The sequence below is a fragment of the Antennarius striatus genome, chromosome 8, assembly GCF_040054535.1.
Source record: "Antennarius striatus isolate MH-2024 chromosome 8, ASM4005453v1, whole genome shotgun sequence".
In the NCBI taxonomy this organism is placed as follows: domain Eukaryota; kingdom Metazoa; phylum Chordata; class Actinopteri; order Lophiiformes; family Antennariidae; genus Antennarius; species Antennarius striatus.
The window spans coordinates 2,221,875-2,241,418 of record NC_090783.1 but is presented as its reverse complement, the minus strand read 5'-3'; the positions used below and the strand labels follow the sequence as shown (position 1 = coordinate 2,241,418).

Here is a 19,544-nt window from a genome sequence, read left to right as displayed (position 1 = left end):
AATCAATTCATCAAATCATGAAACATCGATGAACAACATCCGGGTTATTTTTGATTGAGATAAAACACATAAATAAAATATGAAATGAAAACAGCTCTGCCTTCTCAAATCATTTAAATTTTATAACGTGACATATTAAAAAATAATATCCGCGTAAAACCGAGCAGTCGTTCGGGATGCCCTCGACACTCGCGGCAGCCGTTTGTCTCCTGACCCCGGAAGTGTTTGTAAAGCTGTTAAAAGCCAGTTGACGTTAGCCAGCTAGCGTTAGCTGTCAGCCGGGTTCGGTCGCTGTGCGGGGATGGAGGTGACACGCAGAAGTAAGGAGTCGACTAAACTTTCTTCACTGGATTTGTAATTCATTCTAGAAATGATAACAATGCACGATTTAGTAGCGGCTGGGAGAGACGTTTGAAATGTTGAACGGCTCGTCAGTTCCTGAGTGTTTGTACTGCTAGCTAGATAGCTAGCTAGCTAGCTAGCTAGCTAACGGTTCGGCTGCAGTTTGCGCTACATGTTCCTGTTTTTACGTTTCCCTTCATATTACATCTTGTTCATATAGATTTTAAAGACTGTTTAAACGCGGTGTACACCGCGTTGGAGGAGGCCGACTTCCTTGCCATCGATGGAGAATTTTCAGGTAATATTAAACGTGTAAATCCGGGTACAGCTGCTCTGAATGGAAGAGGTAAATATGGCCGTCCAACCGTCTTTCAGGTATAAGCGACGGTCCCAACGTCAGTGCGTTGACCAACGGGCTGGACACACCGGAGGAGAGGTACGCCAAGCTGAAAAAGGTGCGACGGCTTCACGGTTTCCTCTCCTCGTTCGTTCGGGCTTGTTGAAGCCGCATGCTAAATGTGAACGTTTTCTTCCATCAGCACTCCATGGATTGTCTGTTGTTCCAGTTTGGACTATGCACATTCAAATACGACCAGTCCAAGTCAAAGTGAGTGCTGCAGAAGCGATGCGTGATAGAACAGACTGGATTACAGGAGCAGTAATAACTCACTCATCGATTCATTTGTTTTATGTCAGTGAAAAAAGCTGATTTCTGTGATTTCCAGGTTTCATTTCCATCCAAGATTGGATAAAATAATGCCGCTCCTGTTTGATTTCACAGGCTTTTGGCAAAGGTTTCACTAATTGTTGTTTCCTCAATTCCCATTTCTGCAGGTATATTATAAAACCTTTTAATTTTTATATATTCCCAAAACCGTTCAACAGGACCTCTCCAGACTTAAAGTTCATCTGCCAAGTAAGTCAGTTTCTACCTTCAGATTGCTTTCATGCATTTTATTTTGGATTATCATTTATATGATACTTTTAAAAACTTAAATGACTGATGAATATAAAGCTGGATAATGTGTGTCTACTTTTCTCCTGGTCCAAAAGTAAAACTTAAACTTGTTTCCAATAATCAATTTCCTGACTGTTTAAGGTCGGGTGTCAAATTTTTATAACTGTTCTGGACAAATCTCCATCCAGCCATTGAATCAAGTCGTGAGCAGTGTTGAGTTGTCAATTTAAACATTTTGTCCTCATTTTCTTGCATCAGATAACTCAAACGTCTGAAAAATGACACACCATACATGCTATGTAGTTTGAGTTATTTGATAAACTGGATGGATTCATGATCCATACCACCAGCATTCAGAGGGTGATCTGCAGGGTTTGGATCACGCCGTTGTTCATCCCTTTATCGAGATTAACACTTTTAATTCAGATGGTTTAAAGTTCATGAAGACTGTCATCTGCTTTTGGATTAAATGTATGGAATGTTGTGAAAGTGGAGTATCGTCTTTTTCATTTCAGAGTTCTAGTATTGATTTTCTGGCCAGCCAGGGATTTGACTTCAACAAGGTGTTCTGTCACGGTAGGTACATCAGAGAATGACACCACATTTTAATGACTTTACCAAACAAAGTCCACATGATCAGGTTTCAATTATGTAAGATGCAATAATTAATTTCACCCATTAATTGTAACTAAGCACAATAAGAATCATATTTCTATATTTTTATATGTATTTAAATAAAAATATTGTTAATTCTTGCTGCATTCAAGTACAAGCAAATGTAGTCACTTGTATTTCCCTGTTTTTTAATAAACTGGTGTAAAATTTACTTTTTTTTGTCCTCAAAGGAATCCCATATCTAAATCAAGAGGAGGAGGCCCAACTGAGGGAGCAGACAGAGGAGAGGAGGAATCAACATGCTAATGGCATTGGGAACCCATCCTTCATCTCTCCATCCTCCTCCAAAGGCCCTGCACATGTACCGGAGGAACATAAAGACTTCATCAACAGGGTCATGTAAGGTTATCACGGCGTGAGCTGACTTCATTTGTTTCCAGAGGTGTGTAAACTGATCGGAGGCAGTGACGAGGTTCCTCTTTTGTTCCAGAATGGTGGTATAGGGTCTATTTTTCTTCTAGATATGCATCCATTCCAAGGTCCTAGTTTGAACATATTTGTGCCATATTTTATCTCTGTTGCTACACTGTGACCCAGTATATCCTGACTCCATAATGTTCAAAGAGGTGAAAATGCTATCCAGCATCTCTTACAATCTTTAAAGAGGGCAAATACTTTATCAGTAAACAAAATAGTTGAACACAAACTCCTGAATCTCACCGGCGAGTTCAATCTTTTGTTTTTTAATCTTGGTGTTTTTTATTTTTTTACTGTTTTCCTTGCAGAGAGAAGGTTGAGGCCCTCTTTGTGAACTCGGAGAAGACTTTGGACTTGGAGCCGTGTACTGGGTAAAACGCCACACTTATTTTTATTCATCATGTCTGTAATCTGTCATCTCCACTTATGTTCATGTTCTTTACCAGGTTTCAGAGGAAGCTGATATACCAGACGCTGAACTGGAAGTGAGCATCATTCAGTTGTTTTTTGCTCTTCTTGTGGTTTTTGGTGTTTGCAGAAATTAAATATTTGTTTTACTTTCAACAGGTTTCCTAAAGGCCTTCATGTGGAAACCATAGAAACTGAAAAGGTGGGAACATGTTCAATTTATTTTAATTTTCCTATTGGATTCGTGCATGCGCGTGTGTGTGGTATTCATTAAGTGTGTATGTTTTGCAGAAAGAGCGATACATCCAGGTCAGCAAAGTAGACGAAGAGGAGAGGAAGAGGAGGGAGCAGCAGAAACTAGAGCGAGAGCAGGTGAGTTTTGTACCAAAGAGCAAGAATGTATTTTTAATTTTGAACACGTCAAAGATGCTTTCATTTGTTTGTGATTTTTATTTATTTTTTCTGCCCTGAACAGGAAGAGCTCAACGATGCTGTCGGCTTCTCCAGGGTCATTCACGCCATCTCCAAATCTGTGAGTAGATGTTTCAGCCTCGGCTATCATTAATGTTTTGTTGGATTATTACTGGTCAGATTATTTTATTTAAATGCATCTGATGTTTAGCCCCTAATCCATTTAATCTGGCATGCAGGGGAAACTAGTGGTTGGCCACAACATGCTGCTGGATGTGATGCACACCATCCACCAGTTCTACTGCCCTCTGCCAGAGGTACAACCTTATGATTGATATTTTAAATACAGTCGTTTGAAGCTGAGTGACGCTATTCTGAATTCTTTCTGCCGATACTCATTTTCTCCAGGATCTTCAAGATTTTAAAGACGTCACAATGTGGGTTTTCCCAAGGTAATTGTTTGCATGTTTGCGAATGCTCTTCAAATGTTCCTTGCTTCTTATTAATCCTATAATTGGTTATTTATCAACCTGCAGACTCCTGGACACAAAACTGATGGCTTCCACTAAGCCTTTTAAGGTAAATAGTCTGCTTTAGACTCTATTCCAGACACAGATGAACTGGTGGAAGATCCCAGGAATCCCGGTGTGGTGTGGATTCATCACACTTTGTGTTTCAGGAGCTGATCACTAACACCTCTCTGGCTGAGCTGGAGAAACAGCTGAAGGAGACCCCCTTCAAGTCGCCGCAAGTTGGTACGCGCACACCTCGTCTTTCACGCGAACAACTGTCGACTGGCAAACCTGTGACGCTTTTCGTTTCCTGTTCCGATCAGAAACTGCAGAGGGGTTCCCCAGTTACGACACGGCCCAGGAACAGCTCCACGAGGCGGGGTACGACGCATACATCACCGGCCTCTGCTTCATCTCCATGGCCGACTACCTGGGTAACTAACACGACCCTTCTGGTCCTCTTTTGGAAACGGAAAATGTCTAAACGGGCGATAGTGAGGATTTTTTTTTGTTCCACTGTCTTTGCAGAATCTTTCTCGACTTCATCTAAAGCGTACATTTCTGCTCGCTCCAAACTGGTTGAGCCTTTTTACAACAAGTAAGCGATGGGGTCATACTTGTAGGACTTTTAACTGTACAATAAAAAAAAAAATCTAAACATCTTTTTTATAGGCTGTACCTGATGAGAATAATCGATATTCCCTACCTCAACATCACAGGACCAGACTGTAAGTTCAACCACGTAGCGCTGTTGACTTTGACATGTTACCCTGTGGCGTACAAAGCACCTCTTCATTTTCTGAAGAGGAAAATGGCTGCACAGAAACAAAATGTGAACATGTTCAGGTCTTCAGGACACCTTCAGACGCCGTTGATGCTTTAGTGTCTCTAGTTCACGTGGTTGTACCGCGTTTGTGTCGACAGTGCAGCCCAAAAGGGACCGCGTCTTGTACGTCACGTTCCCCAAGGAATGGAAGACGAGTGACCTCTACCAGCTGTTCAGTGCCTTTGGTAAGAAAAGGTCATGTGATAGTCCAGCCCTTCCAACGGGCGTGTTCCGTTCCGCTCACGTTCTCCTTCCGTCCCCTCAGGAAACATCCAGGTGTCGTGGATCGACGACACGTCGTCGTTCGTGTCCCTGAGTCAGACGGACCAGGTCCAGATAGGTGAGTTTTGACTGAGCGGTTGAAGACGCACTGGATTAAACTGACGTTGTGCGCTAAAACCGACGTCTCAACGTCTCCAGCTATGAACACCAGCCGCTATGCAGAGAGTTACAAGATCCAGACGTACGCAGACTACATCCAGAGCAAGCAGGAGAAGGAGAAGCCAAGCCAGACGGCCAAAGCGTGGGGCGAGGACAGCTGGGTGAAGTCTCACTACTCGCCTTCCTGTACTTCAGCTGGTTTTGGATTCCCCAGGTACCCCTGAGCTGAACCACATGTCGATATCGGATCTCTGCAGGTCAAACAGGTTCTCTTTATTTGTATTTTTTTGTTCTAGGAGTTTGAGGAAACGCAGCATCAGTCCGGTTCAGGGCGAGCCGGCAGCCAGGGAGGGTTTAATTACAGACGGCTGGAGTCACTACTCGTACCCGGACGGCACAGGCAGCAAAAAAATTAAAACCGATGGTGTGTGAACGCCTGCTGATAAGTACTTTCCTCATTCGCTGCAGTTTGTCTTTTTAAAATAAGGTAATCAAGACTGTAACTGGATGTGAAGCTGTTCTGGTCGACGTACCACTAACCCGACGTTTGTTACACAACAAATAGTTTACTGTTGTATTGTTTAATCACATTTAACATCCCTTAGGGGGTCAAACAGTAATCCTTCATGTGTTTCATAGACATAAGTGGGCAAAATTCTGAAGCTGTGGAGAGCAAGACCTCAGAGGGATGGCTGAAGACGATGTGAGTCGAGCGGTGACGGCGGATTCCGCCTCTGCTGTCGACTTTGTAGCGTGAGCGAAGCATCTTAACGGCTGCTGTGCCCCCGCAGACATTCGTCCACCCCGTCGGGCTTGAGTCCGGTCCCCGACGAAGAAGACGGGGGTCCCGAGGGCGCCGATCCGGCAGATGACACCGAAGGGACGGTCGCCTGGCAACAAGCCACCGTAAAGACAAAAGGTCAAAAGAAAAAGAAGCCTAAAGGTGTGTGAGGAATCTGTTTGTGAGATGTTATCGGATTTCAGTTACGTCTCGTGTCGAGACGAAGCCGAAGGGTTTATCAGGTTGTCTGTTTTTATTTCCGATCTTGTTCACACTGTGAGAGCAGACATTTATTGATGTTTTCAAGAACTGCTCAATAAAGAAGCTGCATATTTATCCGCTAAATAAGTTGTTTGTAGATATTTAATTATTCTGCTTCTGCACAGACGCTGAATCGACACCGTCGCTGTTTGAGGTCCCGGAGGTCTGGTAGCGAGAGGCCAGGAGTGGAGAGGCCTCCGTCCCACACTGAAGCTCCTGCTCTGAGTCTCTTCAGAAGCACTTTGGGACACTTCCCTACCAGGCTGCTGATCACCGGGGAGTGCTGCTCGCCTACATTCATCCGTTCAAATCGACAGCTGTGGATACCGTGTTCCAGAGCCGCCAGCTGAGCTAGTTGACTGGACTACCGAAAGAACGCAAGCCATAACCAGCCGCCATATTTTTGACCTTCTGGCCCCCCAGGAGGCGCCGGGTGAATCCACACATCACCGAATCTAAACGTACAAGTTCATTTATTCTGTGTTCGGACTGGAATCTGACCCCCCACCACCACCACTACCACCACCTGCAGCCGCGACTCTGGTGAGTTCATGAGGTGTTTTCAGTCTTGTATTTCGTGAGTGAGATATCCCTGTGAAACAGAAGTTGTGCGATTAAAAGCCGCTGACGGGTTCTGTAGTTTACAACATCTGTGTTTAGTATTTTAATGCAGTCAAATTCTGTTCAATTTTTTATATAAAAAAAAAGAAAATCGTTGTCAACTTCCCGAGTTTTATCGTGTTCGAGATCCACGAGGACGATTTTGATGTTTAATATTGGTGGCATTATGAAGATTATGAAATGTGCTTGTTTTTTCCTGACCTTTTTTTTGTGTTTGCTTTGTAACCCTGTCGATAGTTCGTTCACATGCAGAAGGTGTAACCGTTCAGATGACATTTTTTTTGTATAAGAAAAATTTAAAACTCCGTAAATATTTCCTTCAAAAAGGGAACAAATTAAAGAATGTTTCTTAGTATCTTTTGTTTGTTTGTTTTTCATAAAATCCCGTTTACTTTTGTTGTTTGAATTCTTGGGTTAGAAAAAACGTTTAAGAAGTCAAATTAAAGACGTGTCACATTTCCAAACGATGATCACACGTTTTAGGGAGGTGGAACTTTGGAGAAATTGTTTTGCACCATAAGCAGATGATAGTTTTCACAGAATTTATTTTACAAAACGGGCGTCAGCATTCTGGTTTTTGTGCGTTTTCAGATTAATGTTAAATCAGAGGCTCTAATTTCGTGTCATGATCTGGTATCACTGGACGAGACAGACGTGTGGGCGGCGCCCGTCGTTCCCAGGTCGCTGTTCTCAAGAACCTTTGTTTGACCTCCATGAGACACAAACCAGGAATGGGATGAGGAGCGCTGGAAAAGAGAAGTAAAGTTGAACCTCCTTTAACGCAGCGCTGGTGGATTGTTCAGATGTGAGTCCTCACCTGGTGCATCCGACCAGAACCACCACCGACAGGGTGTCGTCTGGGAGGGACCTGAACAGCTTCTCTAGGCGGCGGTCCATCTTCCTGAGGAGATCCATCTCCTGTTGTCCAACAGCCTTCATTACATCAGTCATATGGAATCAGGACTAAAGTCTAAATGCTTATTTAAACACTGATATAGCATGCTAACGGGCCTAATTCTAACATAGAATCATGTTAATGAGTATGTTAGCATGTAGCTACAATGGCTGAGGCGCAGCGGCCTTGTCTCACCTGCGACGCGTCGTACGCCTGGGTCCTCTCCTCGTTGTCTGCCGCAGCGTTTGGCGTTGTCATGGCAACCCATGATGGTAAATGAGGTGGCGTCAGAGCTGGACAGATGAGGTAGTCGTGCTTCCAGAGGGCCTCGGAGGAGCTCAGGGCCGCTTGTTTGTCCTCTGAAGTCTCAAACGCTGTTCACCAGAGGAACCGGGACACTTTGAGCTCCGCCTCCGACACAACGGAGCATCGTGAACAAAAAAAAAAAGGCTTTTAACTCACCTATGTAAGCATGTGTCGCACGTCTTCCAGGTTTAGCAAGCAACACAACTCTCTCCACCGGGCCGAAGCGACTGAAAACCTCTTTGACCTCCTTCTCGGACATTTGGGCCTTTCCGGCAGCGAGCTGCGGCCGCGCAGCATCGACTGCAGCGTGGGGGTGTCCGTTGATCTTTGGAGGAACGTTGACGCTCTCCGCCACACTGGCGTCAAGTTTAACGGCGTAGACGTTGCTGGCGGTGAGACCGTCGATCATCAGGGCGTCGAGAGTCACATCCAGGTCCAGCGTGGACCCACAAACGGGCCTCTGGACCTGGAAGAGGTGCATGTTGGGAATACAGCGGTGCAGAAATGCTCCGACAGAAAGGATGAACAGGGTTACCTTGATGGGTTGCCGTTGGATACTCAGCCCATTTAAGGTTCTTCGAGCCAGCACGGCCCCCTCCAGCAGCTTGAAGGTTATTTCTGCATGAACCTAGAGAACAGAACTAGCATTCACATGACCTGTCGCCGGGGGGGGGGGGGGGGGGGGGGGGCTAAAATATCACCAGGTGAGGTATACCCTGACAGCTGAGGTCAGCATCTGAACTTTGTGAATGGGGCCGCAGCAGCGGAACACCCGCCTCACGTCCCTCTCAGAGAAAGCTGCAGGAAACGGCCCGGCGAACACCACACACATGTCCCGCAGGCCTACACACAGCTGCAGAGTGAACACACACACACACGCACACGTTCAGATGAAACGCACACTTTTAACTTCGGTCGTGCTCTGAAGAAACGCCTCACCCTCGGGTAACGCTGCTCCTGGGGAGGGGGAGGACTTTTCAGTTGGTCTGAGTAGGAGGAGAACTGCAGCACTGAGAGGAACGGACGTTTGGTCTGTTTCCTGAAAGACGCCAACACCTGAGGGAGGCGGAAGGAAGTAGCAACGACGGCGTTATTAAGAATGAAACGCTCCTCCTGAGTCAGGACTACAACCCCTCGCCTCACCTCCTTGTCGGAGCTGTGCCACAGCTGATTGGACGGATCCAACGCCACATCGGAACGCTTCCCGTAAAAGACTACAGATCGGCCGAGTGACTGTAGGATGTCTGCAAACCTAGAAGTAGAAAGGAAACCGCAGAATTAAAACGTTATCCTTCATTTGATCATTTTAGTCCTTGTTGAACGAGATCAGTCTGAAATTAATAAATATGTATAAAAACATTCGTAAATAAATATTGTGTAAAGTATTTTACCTGTGACTCAGGACGGGTGTGGGTGGGCAGTCGGCGGACTCCTCCGTCACTGCGTATCCCCACAGCTCCTGCAGGTGGCGCTCAACAACCTGTACATGAGCAGACAGGAAGTGAACTGAACCGTCTCTTCTTCACTCCTCAGACGTCTTCAGGTTTACAGGCCGGTGCAGCGAAACCCCTTTTCATTTGTCCCAGAAAGCGACGCGTTACCTGGCGAGGACCCGTTTTAATAAAGTACTGAGCCAGCTCCAGAGCGGCCAGAGCGTCCTCAGTGGGATTGTGACCATTCTTTTCCTCTGTTTGGATTTGTTTCCTGGAATTTCGGTGTAAAAAAAAATCAATTATCTACATGATTTGAGCTCCAGAGGATGAGGAGGAGACGGAGTTTGACACAACTTACTTCAGCACCGTCTCAGCCAGAACTTTAAGTTTAAACTTTTGTCCGAAGTCTTTCCTGTACAGCAGCGAGGTGTCGATTATATGCATGTGGATCACCTGCAGCAAAGAAAAAAACACACTACAGCTTTTTAAACTAAATAATTCAACTGTTAAAGCGACTAAAAGGCTGATTACTTATTAACTCCTGGTAACGTTTTTTTTAAATTAAGGCTAAAAACTCAAAGCTCTTGCCTTCCAGGTCAGAAAACAACAGGAATTCAAATGGGGGTCAGCAGTCACTGACCTTCAGAGCCTTGAGGTCGTTGTCAAGAGAATGACCGACCAGAACCGCATCACTTGGTAACACAGTCCTGAGTTTGGCCTGAACATCTCGCAGGGTGGTTGTGATTGGTCGCAACATCGCCGCGGTGATACCAGAGAACCTATCACAAGACAACAATATCAGCTTGTCATACAGCAACTGATGTTCAATCCAGTGTGTGTGTGTGTGTGTGTGTACCTGGTGAGGTAGTTGAGGATGCGATTGTGAGGTTTCACCAGCTGGTCCAGCATGCAGTTCCCACCAGCATCCACCACTGAAACGCGAGCCAACTCGTATCCCTTCTCTGTCAGGCACTGAAGCACAACGTGAGATCAGAACGCAAATGAGTCGAGACACGAAGGAAGAATAAAACGTCTGGAGCACACAAAACATCCAAAACAGCTTCAAAGTGACGCTGCTCACTCTGTCGGCTAATAAATATTCATCAGGAATAACTACCAGTCATGTAGCTGATCTGTTTCAATGGATAATTATAGAGCAGCTACCATTTCACAGTCGATTCCATACAGAGGGCTGCTGTCAGTCACACAGTCGACACTGTCTGTGCAAATGAACTCCTCAAAACCCGGCATTCCTGAATGAAAGGAACAAACAACAGAAGTGAGGAGGTAGAAAGAGAGACGCATGTGTGGAAAATCTCTTTCTAAAATCTAGATGTTAATAACGTTTCCTGTGGACGCCCTCAGACCTTTGACAGGATAGCGTTTCTTGATCATCTCCTCCTGGGTTAGAACGTACGCTGTAAGTCCTCTCCTCTGTGTCCCAAACCTGGTGATAACTGGGTGACTCATCAAGGCTGTAGAAGTAAACACACACAAACATGAAGTCGCACAAAAGTGCAAGAGCTGAGAGAGAAGAGCAGAACGCTGCTGACTAAATCAGGCCCACCTCTGTACATCGGACTGCCTTCCTTGTGTCTCTGGGACAGAGAATCTGATTCAGGCACTTCGCTGCTGAAGATTCCAGAGGCCAAGTCTGCAGATGGCGAAGTAAAGGTGACCCTCTAGTCCAGCCAGAGGACAAAAATTAAAAAATTATCTTAAATCAAGAACAATGTGAACAGATTGTTTTCCATTAACTCCCTCTATGTAACTTGTGGTTATTTACAGAGGTGTAAGTGGTCCTGAGGTGTTGCAGGGTGAGGTAGTGTTTGTAAAAGTGGCTCTGGGTTACACCCTCCACGATCGCCACATTCATGGCTTTAATCTTCTTCTGATGGCGGAGTCGACACCAACTGCAGGAGAGAAAGGGGAAGCGTGAGTGAAAGTCTGCAGCACTACTAACAGAACATTTGTTTCAGTGTCTTACAGTTATCTAATGACAGCTGCTCAGACGTTGAGACCACGGTTATTACCTGGGTTGCTTAACGCCGCCTGCTTTCCCCAGAGCAGCATAACGCAGCAGCTCCATCAAATCATCCTGGGTGATGGGCTCCTGGAGGCGATGCTGCTTTACAGTGATGCTCGGCGAGCAGGGGGAACTTCCAGACTCTGGCATCGCCTCACTTTCCTGTGATGCTTTAAATCTCTTGGACTCATCTTCTGCAGGGGAGACATCCTTTCTTTTCTTTCTATTGCATGTTGCTGCTGCTGATGAAGGATCCATTATTTTGTGCTACTTGAAGACAAAACGAAGAGGATGAAATAAAGGTGAGGATGACTCAACATGACCCCAAAGACATGAAATGACAGTAACATTCTAGTTTTTGGTGAACTGTAAATACTTTAGTAATGAAGCAACATGTGATTGATTTTTGGGATAAAAAGAATTAACTACGTGGCATTAAATTTGGTCCTTTATGTATTCTGTGAAAATATATCCAATATATGATGGTGATGTTCATCTTAAACAAGCAAAGGGAGGCATTTCCTGTTGTTTATACATAAGCCTTATCTCAAAAAACTATTAGGCTACTTCTGTTCAAGCTTAATTTTTACTGCATTACTTAATATGTGTTTAAGAATATTTTTATACGCATGGATCTTGAAAATGAGCTACAGAATAAAATAACAGACATGTGTGAATGCAGAATTAGAATTGCTATTTAAGTAAAATAACTTGTTTCAGTAACTGAACATATCAGAGCTTCAACTCTCATGTAGTGAGTTGAGAAATAGAATGGTTGTCACACAGTAGATGCTAGCTAACACTTGAAATAATTCAGTCTCACGGCGCTATCTGTACGACTCAAGAATATTTATTAGTCCAGTAGAGATGTGGGAATAGTAGCAAGGGGGGAAAAAGAGATTTACATACCAGATTTTAAATTCCCAAAGTGTTCAAACTCGATATTTCACACTGCTGGAAGTCTGGAATCTAAACACACATGGTTCCTGAAAAAACGTGTTCCGTATTACGCTACGTCATGACGTTACTTCCGTTTTCAAGATTAAAACTATGCTTTTGTAATTTCTTTTCGTCATTTCATGTAATAAACGTTTCGCAAATTTTACAGTTGTTTACATGAATAAAATGACACAATAAAATACAAATTCTAAATATATCACGAATATATTTCCTCTTCTTAGCTGGCGTGCTTTTATATTGAAATGACAAAACCGGATATTTCGTTTGTTCTCGTTTTGTGATCGACTATCTCTGTAGTTGATTTCATTGACTTGCTGCCAGAGAGTCGAGAATGCCAGAGAGTCGACCGCAGATTATTAGATGAAATTCAAAAATGCAGCGCGATATTTGCTGTTTTCACGACAACGTAACTATTTATCGATCATGAATAGTATTTATATGTCTTGTAAAGTTGGTTACCGGAACTGAAGTGGCTATGGCCACAAAGAAGCTGGCTAAGTAAGTAGATGATTAGCAATTAGCCTTTAGAGTTAGCAAATAGCTATCCTGAAAGGAAACTGGAAAGGTTTATGTACACAAATTAAAAGCAGGTTTAATGTCATTGTGATTGTTCTGCATCTTAATCTCTTTTTTTGGTTCCACAGAGAACTGGGATTATTGAGGCAGCGGAGCCAGTCCTCAAAAAAGAAATCTTTGGTATCAAGTAAGAATATCTATTGAAATTGATCTGTGAGGATGTTCACACATTATCATCTAAATAAAACTAAATAAAACTGTCTGTTTTTCTCTTAGATCAAATATTCTCTTACCTTATTGTGATTGATTTTGAGTCCACTTGCTGGAGAGAGAAGAACAACTACAGCCATGAAATTAGTAAGCAGTCGTTTATTTGTTCGATATGGACTGTCCACTGTTTTGAACCCTTATCACAGCTATTTCTCTTTCCTTCCTTCCTTCTGTACAGTCGAGTTTCCTGCCGTTCTGTTGAACACCTCCACTGGGGAGGTCGAGTCAGAGTTTCACACTTACGTTCAACCCCAGGAACACCCCATTCTGTCTGGATTCTGTACTGAACTGACTGGGATTACACAGGTAATCTGAATAAATACACTACAATGAACACGTCAAAGCACTTCCTGGTTCCACATGCTTTACATAGACACACATGACATCTAACTGCTTGAATTATCTTTCAGATGCAAGTTGAGGCGGGGATCCCCCTTCAGATCTGCCTTTCTCGGTTCAACCGCTGGCTGCAAAACCTGCAGCTCAGTCTGGGCCTGGTCTTCCCCACTAAACAACAGAAATCCTCTGAACCTCCAGCTTCTCAAAAACTGTGCACCTTCCTCACGTGGTCAGGTAAAATTCAATTCCAGTGTTGGTCTATAATTCTTGATCTGGACGTGATGTTGGGACATTTCCATTAAACATTTCCTTTAAATGGTTTCTCTTTCTGCGTTTTCAGACTGGGATCTTGGTGTTTGCTTGCTATACGAATGTAAACGCAAGCAGCTCCATAAACCTGATGTCCTCAACAGCTGGATAGACCTTAGAAGTAGCTACAGGGTAAGAGAAACAAAGTCACTCTGTCTTTACGCCTTTGATATAACTAAAGATTTATTTCCTTGATTGTTGAGGCAATAAAAAGATTAAGATTTTACGTTTATTATTTATTACAATTTTCCGATCTTCAGTTACTAATCACGTGAAACCAGGAAAAGCATCAGATTACTTGAAGATGTTATTACCAAACAGTAGTAGATTAAACTTGGTGTAATTTTATTACTCACATGGCCGATGCTAAATCATTTCAATGTCAGTCATTTTGTCTAAAAATGTCTTTATTTTACAGCTATTTTATAATAGGAAACCCAAAGGCCTAAATGGAGCATTACAAGATCTCGGAATCCAGTTTGCTGGGAGAGAACATTCTGGTATTGAAAAATAAAAACTTTCCAAAATCTCCATCTCACTAAAAAAAATAAAGACTTCATCAAATCTGGTGGGTTTTTTGTTAATTTCCCCCTCAGGCTTAGATGATTCTCGAAATACAGCTCAGCTGGCAGCGAGGATGATGAGGGACGGATGTGTGCTGAAGACCACTCAGAGCCTCGTGAGGGTGAGTCACCATTTTCCAAAGATGCAGCCCAACTACTAACCCCCCCCCACAAACCTGACACCTTTTTGTTTCTTCAAGCAGAACCTGTTATGAAGATTGTATGCAGGGCTTCATGAATGGGGCTTGTTTTGTTCCTATGAGGGATTTTTTAAACATTTTGTGATGCTTTTATGAAATAAACATATATTTAAATGGGCTATTGTAATATTATAGACCCTGACTGTCATCCTTGTGACTCCTTTTAGATTTCTGTGGTTCATGTTATTCAAAATATGAATCTTTCTGGACTGTGAAAAGAACTGCCGATACAGTGCAGCTTAACTACTTATATCACAATACAGATTCAATTAAATTCAGAATTATATAATATCTTAAGAGTTTAAATCTGTCATCCTTCTTTCCTAGACTCCATTAATGGTCAAACCCATAAACAGAAACTCAACTGAACACAACAGGAAAGATAAATCCAGCACAGATAAAGAGGAAATCCAGCTTCAGAGTAACAAACCGTCCTCATCCAAGTTTTCTTCCAAATCATGTCCGAAAAAATCTGAGGTAATCATGAATAAATTAAACACAGAGAACTCCAAGTCACTTCAACAACCCCTTCAGATCTGTCAGAGCCTGATCTCACCAAAGACACTCCTGAATGGTGTGACTACATCACTGTGGAGGTCAGCAGCAGCAGAGACGATCCCTAAGGCGTCCTCTACGATAATAAGAAATGTTCCTTCAGCACACGGAAACAGCAGCAGCCATGTTCTGTGTTCTACTACTGTGGGCTGCATTTCAGACCAGGCCGATCAAACCCTGCCCTCGCTACCAGGAGGAACGGGGAGACCTGCAGAGGAAGAGGAAGGTGCAGAATGTTTTTTAATGGAAACAGAAGACAGGTGTGATTCCTATGACGACGTGGTGCTAGAAGGCGATGACGATGTCATCGATGATGACGGCAGATGTGATTGGAAGGAGCCTGATGATAGAGATTTATCAGGCAATCAGGTCATACTGAGGTCTACAAATAATACAAGATACCAAATTGATGTGTTTAATCGTTTCAATAACGTCAGGAAGCATTCAACTCGTCTCATCTCAGAGATCAGTAACTCTTTCGCTGTTCCTACAACTGTTGATCTGGACTCAAACCAGCACAAACTTGGACATAAAACCTGTTTACAGACACACAGGTTGAACAACGGGCCCCGTAAACACGCTAAAACCAGCACACTCGTTCCGTTAGCACACAAATCCTTCATTCCAGAAAAGACCTCCTCCCCGAACTCCTTGTTTTCCAGGCCTAAATCTGTCAAACAAACTCCAAAGCCTTCCTTTTCCATCTTCACCGACCCACCAAAGCCCCCCAGTTCCTCCTCAGGGAGCTCTATCTGCACCTCCAGAAATGTCCTCTCCTCTTTGTCCACCAACACGTCCTCCTCCCGCACCATTTGTTCCTTCACCCACCTGTCAGAGACAGGAGCACAGAGGATCACTTCTCCTCTGTGCTCCTGTGGGAGGCGTGCAAAACGGCAAGTTGTCTCCAACGGCGGGCCGAACAACGGGCGGGGGTTCTACTGCTGTCCGGTCCGCCGGTCGGGCGGCGGAGGCAGGGCCCAGAAGAGATGTGACTTCTTTAAGTGGGAGTCTGCTCTGATGAGGAGGTCGGTGCCGTGTCTTCCCGGTCCCCAGAAGTCAGTCGGCAGGAAGAGCTGTTAACACGGGTTTGACCTCTGACCCAAAAGAATCCCTTTTGATCGATTTTACTGACAAATATTTATTAACTAATCTTGACAATGAAATACTTTTATTGTATTGTGAACATATGGTTTTGAAAAGGTGTTCAAATTGAATGTCATAATAATAAAGTCACTTTTTTTAGTCATGATTGTTTCATGGTTTGATCTTTTCAGTAACTTTATACTGTATATCTTTGTCTTAAATTAATTTCTTCTTCATTTTACCCTTCTTATTTTTACTCTTAATTTTATTCTTCTGAACTTTTGTCTATTGATGCTACTGTAGTGTGAGAATTTCCCAGTTTGGGATCAATAATACTTAATAATAATGTTTTAACCGCTTTTAGCATACTGTAAAGTTAATGGGAATAGGCTACATTGAGGGTCTAACTTAAATGTTAAAGCTGTTGAAGTTGGGCTAACTTCAATTCCTTTAAATTTAATCCTTTATTATCATTTAAAATATTTTTTACAATCATAATTTAACTTTATTAAGCTACATGGAGGCACACAATCAATAAAATAACATTTTTCATCTTAAAAAATCCCCTCGGCGCAAACGCGCATCGCGTAACTCCAGAAGGCGGTCTTGCCTTTTGTCCCTCCTCTCTCGCCGTACCTTACCGACCAGACGCGCTGTCTGAATGACGCCAGCGGCTCACGGTTGTGTTAACGCGCAGCCCGTCCGAACGTCACTTTGTTTCGGTGTGTTTTCTTACATCACAGCCGCTCCGTCTGGGTCTCCACTTTTACACATTTTAGCGCAAAGTTTGCGCCGGAACCGGACGTTCGCCCGCTGCTCGCTCGGTGTTTTGCTAACATGTCGGCCGCTGCGAACGAGTCGAGGAAGCGGAGCAAGAAGCGCTACGGCGGGCCGCAGCACAAGCGCTGGAGGGGCCCCCGGGAGCTGGAGGTGGGCATGCGGGGGATCCTCATCACCTGCAACATGAACCAGCGGAAGTGCACGGCCGAGGCCTTCAACCTGCTCAACGAGTACGCGGACGAGCTCTACGGGCCCGAGAAGGTGAGTCCGTGCGCGTGCGCGTCACACCCCCCCCCCCTGTGGCGCATCTGGAGCGCGCACAGAGGCAGAGGTGCACGCTGGGAATTCCAGGTGAAGGGCTCTGGTGTTGACATCCCCATGAAGGTTCACCTCAAGGGTTTAGAACACGTCTCAAACTGAAGGCCCGGGGGCCACATGTGGCCCGCTACATCATTTTATGTGGCCCGCGAGAGCATAAAAGGTCAGATTGTCTAAAAATAAATAGGTCAAAAGTGTGCTTTGACCAAAAACTACATTTCCCACAATGCAGTTTTTCCCCACAATGAGTTTGATACCCCTGGTTTTGAAGGTGTCACCTGATTGAACGCATCAACACCAGTTTGGATCTTTTGTCTGTTTCAGCCAGCTGTTGTTGAATATTATGGGATGTCTGTGTTTTGATCACAGTTGCACGACAACAACGGCAGCAGGAGTGAGGAAGACGGGCCGGCTGAGGAGGAAGACATGGACGTGGCGCTGAGGAGGGAAGTTTCGCATCTGCGAGCGTCAGGACCGAAACACCACAGACGCTTCCAGGCTTTGGAAAGCGGCGCCAACAACGTCATCTTCATCAAAACTCAAAATCTGGGTAAGTCCTTCTGCAAAATGAGTAATAGATTACATTTTAAGTTCGCCAATTGTGACCAGAAATGGTTAAATCTGTTGTGAATCTGTCTAGAATCTGACAAGCTGGTTCATCACATCCTGTCGGATCTCCACACCACCAAGAAGAAGAAGTCGCGCATGATCCTCAGGATGCTGCCGGTGAGACGCTCCAACCAGGAGAAGCTTAAGACTTACGTTTATCCGAGTGGAATCGAACGTGCCGTGATGTTGTCGTCGTGTCGTTCCAGGTGACTGGAACATGCCGGGCCTACCCGGAGGACATGATGAGGTTCCTGACCACCTTCCTGGAGCCGTGGTTCAAAACGCCGCACTCCGCCACCTACCAGATCGCTTTCAAGGCCCGCAACAGCAGCCACAACAAGAGAGAGGAAATGATTAAAGCCATCGCAGGTAGATGAATGCCTTGTTAATATAATCTGTTCATTATGCGAAATTAATTTTGTCTTTTTCAAACTAAATTGACTCGTCTTTTTGGTTTCGGACCATTTCAGGTCTAGTTGGGAAGCTGAACCGTAAAAACAGGGTGAATTTGTCCAACCCGGATCTAACGATCATTGTGGAGGTCATCAAGGCGGTGTGCTGCTTCAGTGTGGTGAAGGACTATAGGCTGTACAAGAAGTATAACCTACAGGAAATAGTAAAAGAGGACACGCCGAAGCCCGAGGTGGAAACGGCAGAAAAAGATTCAAATACAGTGGAGCAGATGGAGACGGAGGAGGCAAACAAAGACAGAGAGGAGGAGGAGGCAAACAAAGAGAAGGAGGAGGTGGAGGCAAACAAAGAGGAAAAGGAAGAGGAGGCAAACAAAGAGGAAAAGGAGGAGGAGGCAAACAAAGAGGAAAACGAGGAGCAGGCAAACACAGAGGAAAATGAGGAGCAGGCAAACAAAGAGGAAAACGAGGAGGAGGCAAACAAAGAGGAAAACGAGGAGCAGGCAAACACAGAGGAAAACGAGGAGCAGGCAAACACAGAGGAAAACGAGGAGCAGGCAAACACAGAGGAAAAGGAGGAGCAGGCAAACACAGAGGAAAAAGAGCAGGAGGCAAACAAAGAAGAGGAGGAGGAGAAAGACTGTGACCAAAGTGTTCCAGAAGTCAAGGAGGTTGATCAGGGTGAAAGAGACGGGGAGTAATTTCTTCTAACGTAATATCAGTGATTTGAATTTAAAACGTTTGTCAAACATCCATCTGGAGTTTCATTAAACTCAAAACGTTTTTCCTTTAAAAAGGACGTTCAGAAGGAAGGACGGGTCATTTTTTTCCACTGCTGATAACATGGATGGATGAAAGAGTTTAGAGAGAATCACACAGAATCTTAATGTAGTTTTGTTGCAATCTTAATTTTAATGGATGAGTTTCAAGTTCTTCTTTTTTTTTTTCAAGCTGGCAGTGATTTTTTTTCTGTGTTCGTCGTTCTGCAGCGTAACTTTACCATCAGCTTAGTTTTTAATGCTGAATTTGTTATTTTATTTCACTGTTATTTTTTGTTTGACATTTTTACTGCAAGCTTGGGTGAAAAAAAAGACTTGTTCAAGTTAACTGGTGTCATTTTCTTTTTGGAACTTTTCCTACAGCAGTCAAATGAATTAAAGCTACCAGTGTGTTTGACTCTCATTTTTTGCACAGATAAGTGACTGATATAACCTGGGGCAAGTACAAGAGATAAATACCTACAGGAAGCCTGCGTAGGTTCTTATTTATCCAGGTCACGGTTGTCCATAGTTGTTTAAATCAATTCACTGGACTTGAAGCAAGTTTCTTGAGGATGTTTCAAGAGATGAGAGGTGAAACGTCTTCAAGAAACTTTTTTT

The 19,544-nt window shown here is 44.1% G+C and overlaps 4 protein-coding genes across 7 annotated transcripts; 3 read left to right on the top strand and 1 right to left on the bottom strand.

Moving 5' to 3' along the window:
- Positions 1 to 242: 242 nt before the first annotated feature.
- parn (poly(A)-specific ribonuclease (deadenylation nuclease)) lies at positions 243 to 6,938 on the top strand. The gene is made up of 26 exons (XM_068321174.1): positions 243 to 320; positions 563 to 640; positions 718 to 797; positions 882 to 949; positions 1,177 to 1,258; positions 1,816 to 1,876; positions 2,146 to 2,314; positions 2,701 to 2,763; positions 2,839 to 2,877; positions 2,960 to 3,002; positions 3,092 to 3,172; positions 3,276 to 3,332; positions 3,451 to 3,528; positions 3,620 to 3,663; positions 3,748 to 3,790; positions 3,891 to 3,966; positions 4,047 to 4,157; positions 4,252 to 4,321; positions 4,396 to 4,451; positions 4,648 to 4,734; positions 4,815 to 4,889; positions 4,970 to 5,144; positions 5,227 to 5,354; positions 5,570 to 5,633; positions 5,722 to 5,873; positions 6,098 to 6,938. The coding sequence occupies exons 1-26, from the start codon at positions 302 to 304 to the stop codon at positions 6,142 to 6,144; spliced, it is 2,046 nt and encodes a 681-aa protein (XP_068177275.1). The 5' UTR covers positions 243 to 301; the 3' UTR covers positions 6,145 to 6,938.
- A 191-nt stretch (positions 6,939 to 7,129) lies between these two features.
- Positions 7,130 to 12,260, bottom strand: LOC137600210 (RNA exonuclease 5-like). Of its 4 annotated transcripts, XM_068321702.1 has the most exons (19): positions 12,163 to 12,260; positions 11,261 to 11,520; positions 11,014 to 11,140; positions 10,795 to 10,909; positions 10,595 to 10,702; positions 10,392 to 10,480; positions 10,084 to 10,199; positions 9,868 to 10,006; positions 9,586 to 9,680; positions 9,396 to 9,498; positions 9,186 to 9,274; positions 8,938 to 9,046; positions 8,734 to 8,850; positions 8,510 to 8,647; positions 8,330 to 8,422; positions 7,951 to 8,260; positions 7,684 to 7,862; positions 7,411 to 7,526; positions 7,130 to 7,339 (listed from the first exon to the last, which is right to left on the bottom strand). In XM_068321702.1, exons 2-19 carry the CDS (start codon positions 11,509 to 11,511, stop codon positions 7,192 to 7,194), a joined length of 2,442 nt encoding a protein of 813 aa, XP_068177803.1. In that variant the 5' UTR covers positions 11,512 to 11,520; positions 12,163 to 12,260; the 3' UTR covers positions 7,130 to 7,191. The 4 variants fall into 4 exon arrangements, with proteins under 4 accessions (XP_068177803.1, XP_068177800.1, XP_068177802.1 ...); XM_068321699.1 differs by having other exon boundaries at positions 7,951 to 8,422; XM_068321701.1 differs by having other exon boundaries at positions 7,411 to 7,511; positions 7,951 to 8,422.
- A 283-nt stretch (positions 12,261 to 12,543) lies between these two features.
- On the top strand, positions 12,544 to 16,160 carry eri2 (ERI1 exoribonuclease family member 2). The gene is made up of 9 exons (XM_068321703.1): positions 12,544 to 12,711; positions 12,858 to 12,916; positions 13,006 to 13,086; positions 13,178 to 13,305; positions 13,410 to 13,572; positions 13,679 to 13,779; positions 14,066 to 14,147; positions 14,244 to 14,332; positions 14,738 to 16,160. Exons 1-9 carry the CDS (start codon positions 12,689 to 12,691, stop codon positions 16,043 to 16,045), a joined length of 2,034 nt encoding a protein of 677 aa, XP_068177804.1. The 5' UTR covers positions 12,544 to 12,688; the 3' UTR covers positions 16,046 to 16,160.
- Positions 16,161 to 16,684: 524 nt separating this feature from the next.
- Positions 16,685 to 19,336, top strand: thumpd1 (THUMP domain containing 1). Its single transcript, XM_068322006.1, has 5 exons — positions 16,685 to 17,089; positions 17,516 to 17,696; positions 17,787 to 17,872; positions 17,962 to 18,124; positions 18,226 to 19,336. Exons 1-5 carry the CDS (start codon positions 16,886 to 16,888, stop codon positions 18,864 to 18,866), a joined length of 1,275 nt encoding a protein of 424 aa, XP_068178107.1. The 5' UTR covers positions 16,685 to 16,885; the 3' UTR covers positions 18,867 to 19,336.
- The last annotated feature ends 208 nt before the right edge of the window (positions 19,337 to 19,544 follow it).

Excerpts from the sequence above, each read along its gene's own strand:
- parn (XM_068321174.1), top strand. Across the intron at positions 2,315-2,700 it reads GACTTCATCAACAGGGTCAT|AGAGAAGGTTGAGGCCCTCT; the intron begins GTAAGGTTATCA and ends TTTTCCTTGCAG. Across the intron at positions 2,764-2,838 it reads GACTTGGAGCCGTGTACTGG|GTTTCAGAGGAAGCTGATAT; the intron begins GTAAAACGCCAC and ends GTTCTTTACCAG.
- LOC137600210 (XM_068321699.1), bottom strand. The coding sequence starts at position 11,511 with ATGGATCCTTCATCAGCAGCAGCAACATGCAATAGAAAGAAAAGAAAG. Across the intron at positions 9,499-9,585 it reads CTGGCTGAGACGGTGCTGAA|GAAACAAATCCAAACAGAGG; the intron begins GTAAGTTGTGTC and ends CCGAAATTCCAG. Across the intron at positions 9,047-9,185 it reads ACACCCGTCCTGAGTCACAG|GTTTGCAGACATCCTACAGT; the intron begins GTAAAATACTTT and ends TTCTACTTCTAG.
- eri2 (XM_068321703.1), top strand. The coding sequence starts at position 12,689 with ATGGCCACAAAGAAGCTGGCTAA. Across the intron at positions 12,712-12,857 it reads GCCACAAAGAAGCTGGCTAA|AGAACTGGGATTATTGAGGC; the intron begins GTAAGTAGATGA and ends TTGGTTCCACAG. Across the intron at positions 13,780-14,065 it reads ACCTTAGAAGTAGCTACAGG|CTATTTTATAATAGGAAACC; the intron begins GTAAGAGAAACA and ends TTTATTTTACAG.
- thumpd1 (XM_068322006.1), top strand. The coding sequence starts at position 16,886 with ATGTCGGCCGCTGCGAACGAGTCGAGGAAGCGGAGCAAGAAGCGCTAC. Across the intron at positions 17,697-17,786 it reads CATCAAAACTCAAAATCTGG|AATCTGACAAGCTGGTTCAT; the intron begins GTAAGTCCTTCT and ends GAATCTGTCTAG. Across the intron at positions 17,873-17,961 it reads TGATCCTCAGGATGCTGCCG|GTGACTGGAACATGCCGGGC; the intron begins GTGAGACGCTCC and ends GTGTCGTTCCAG.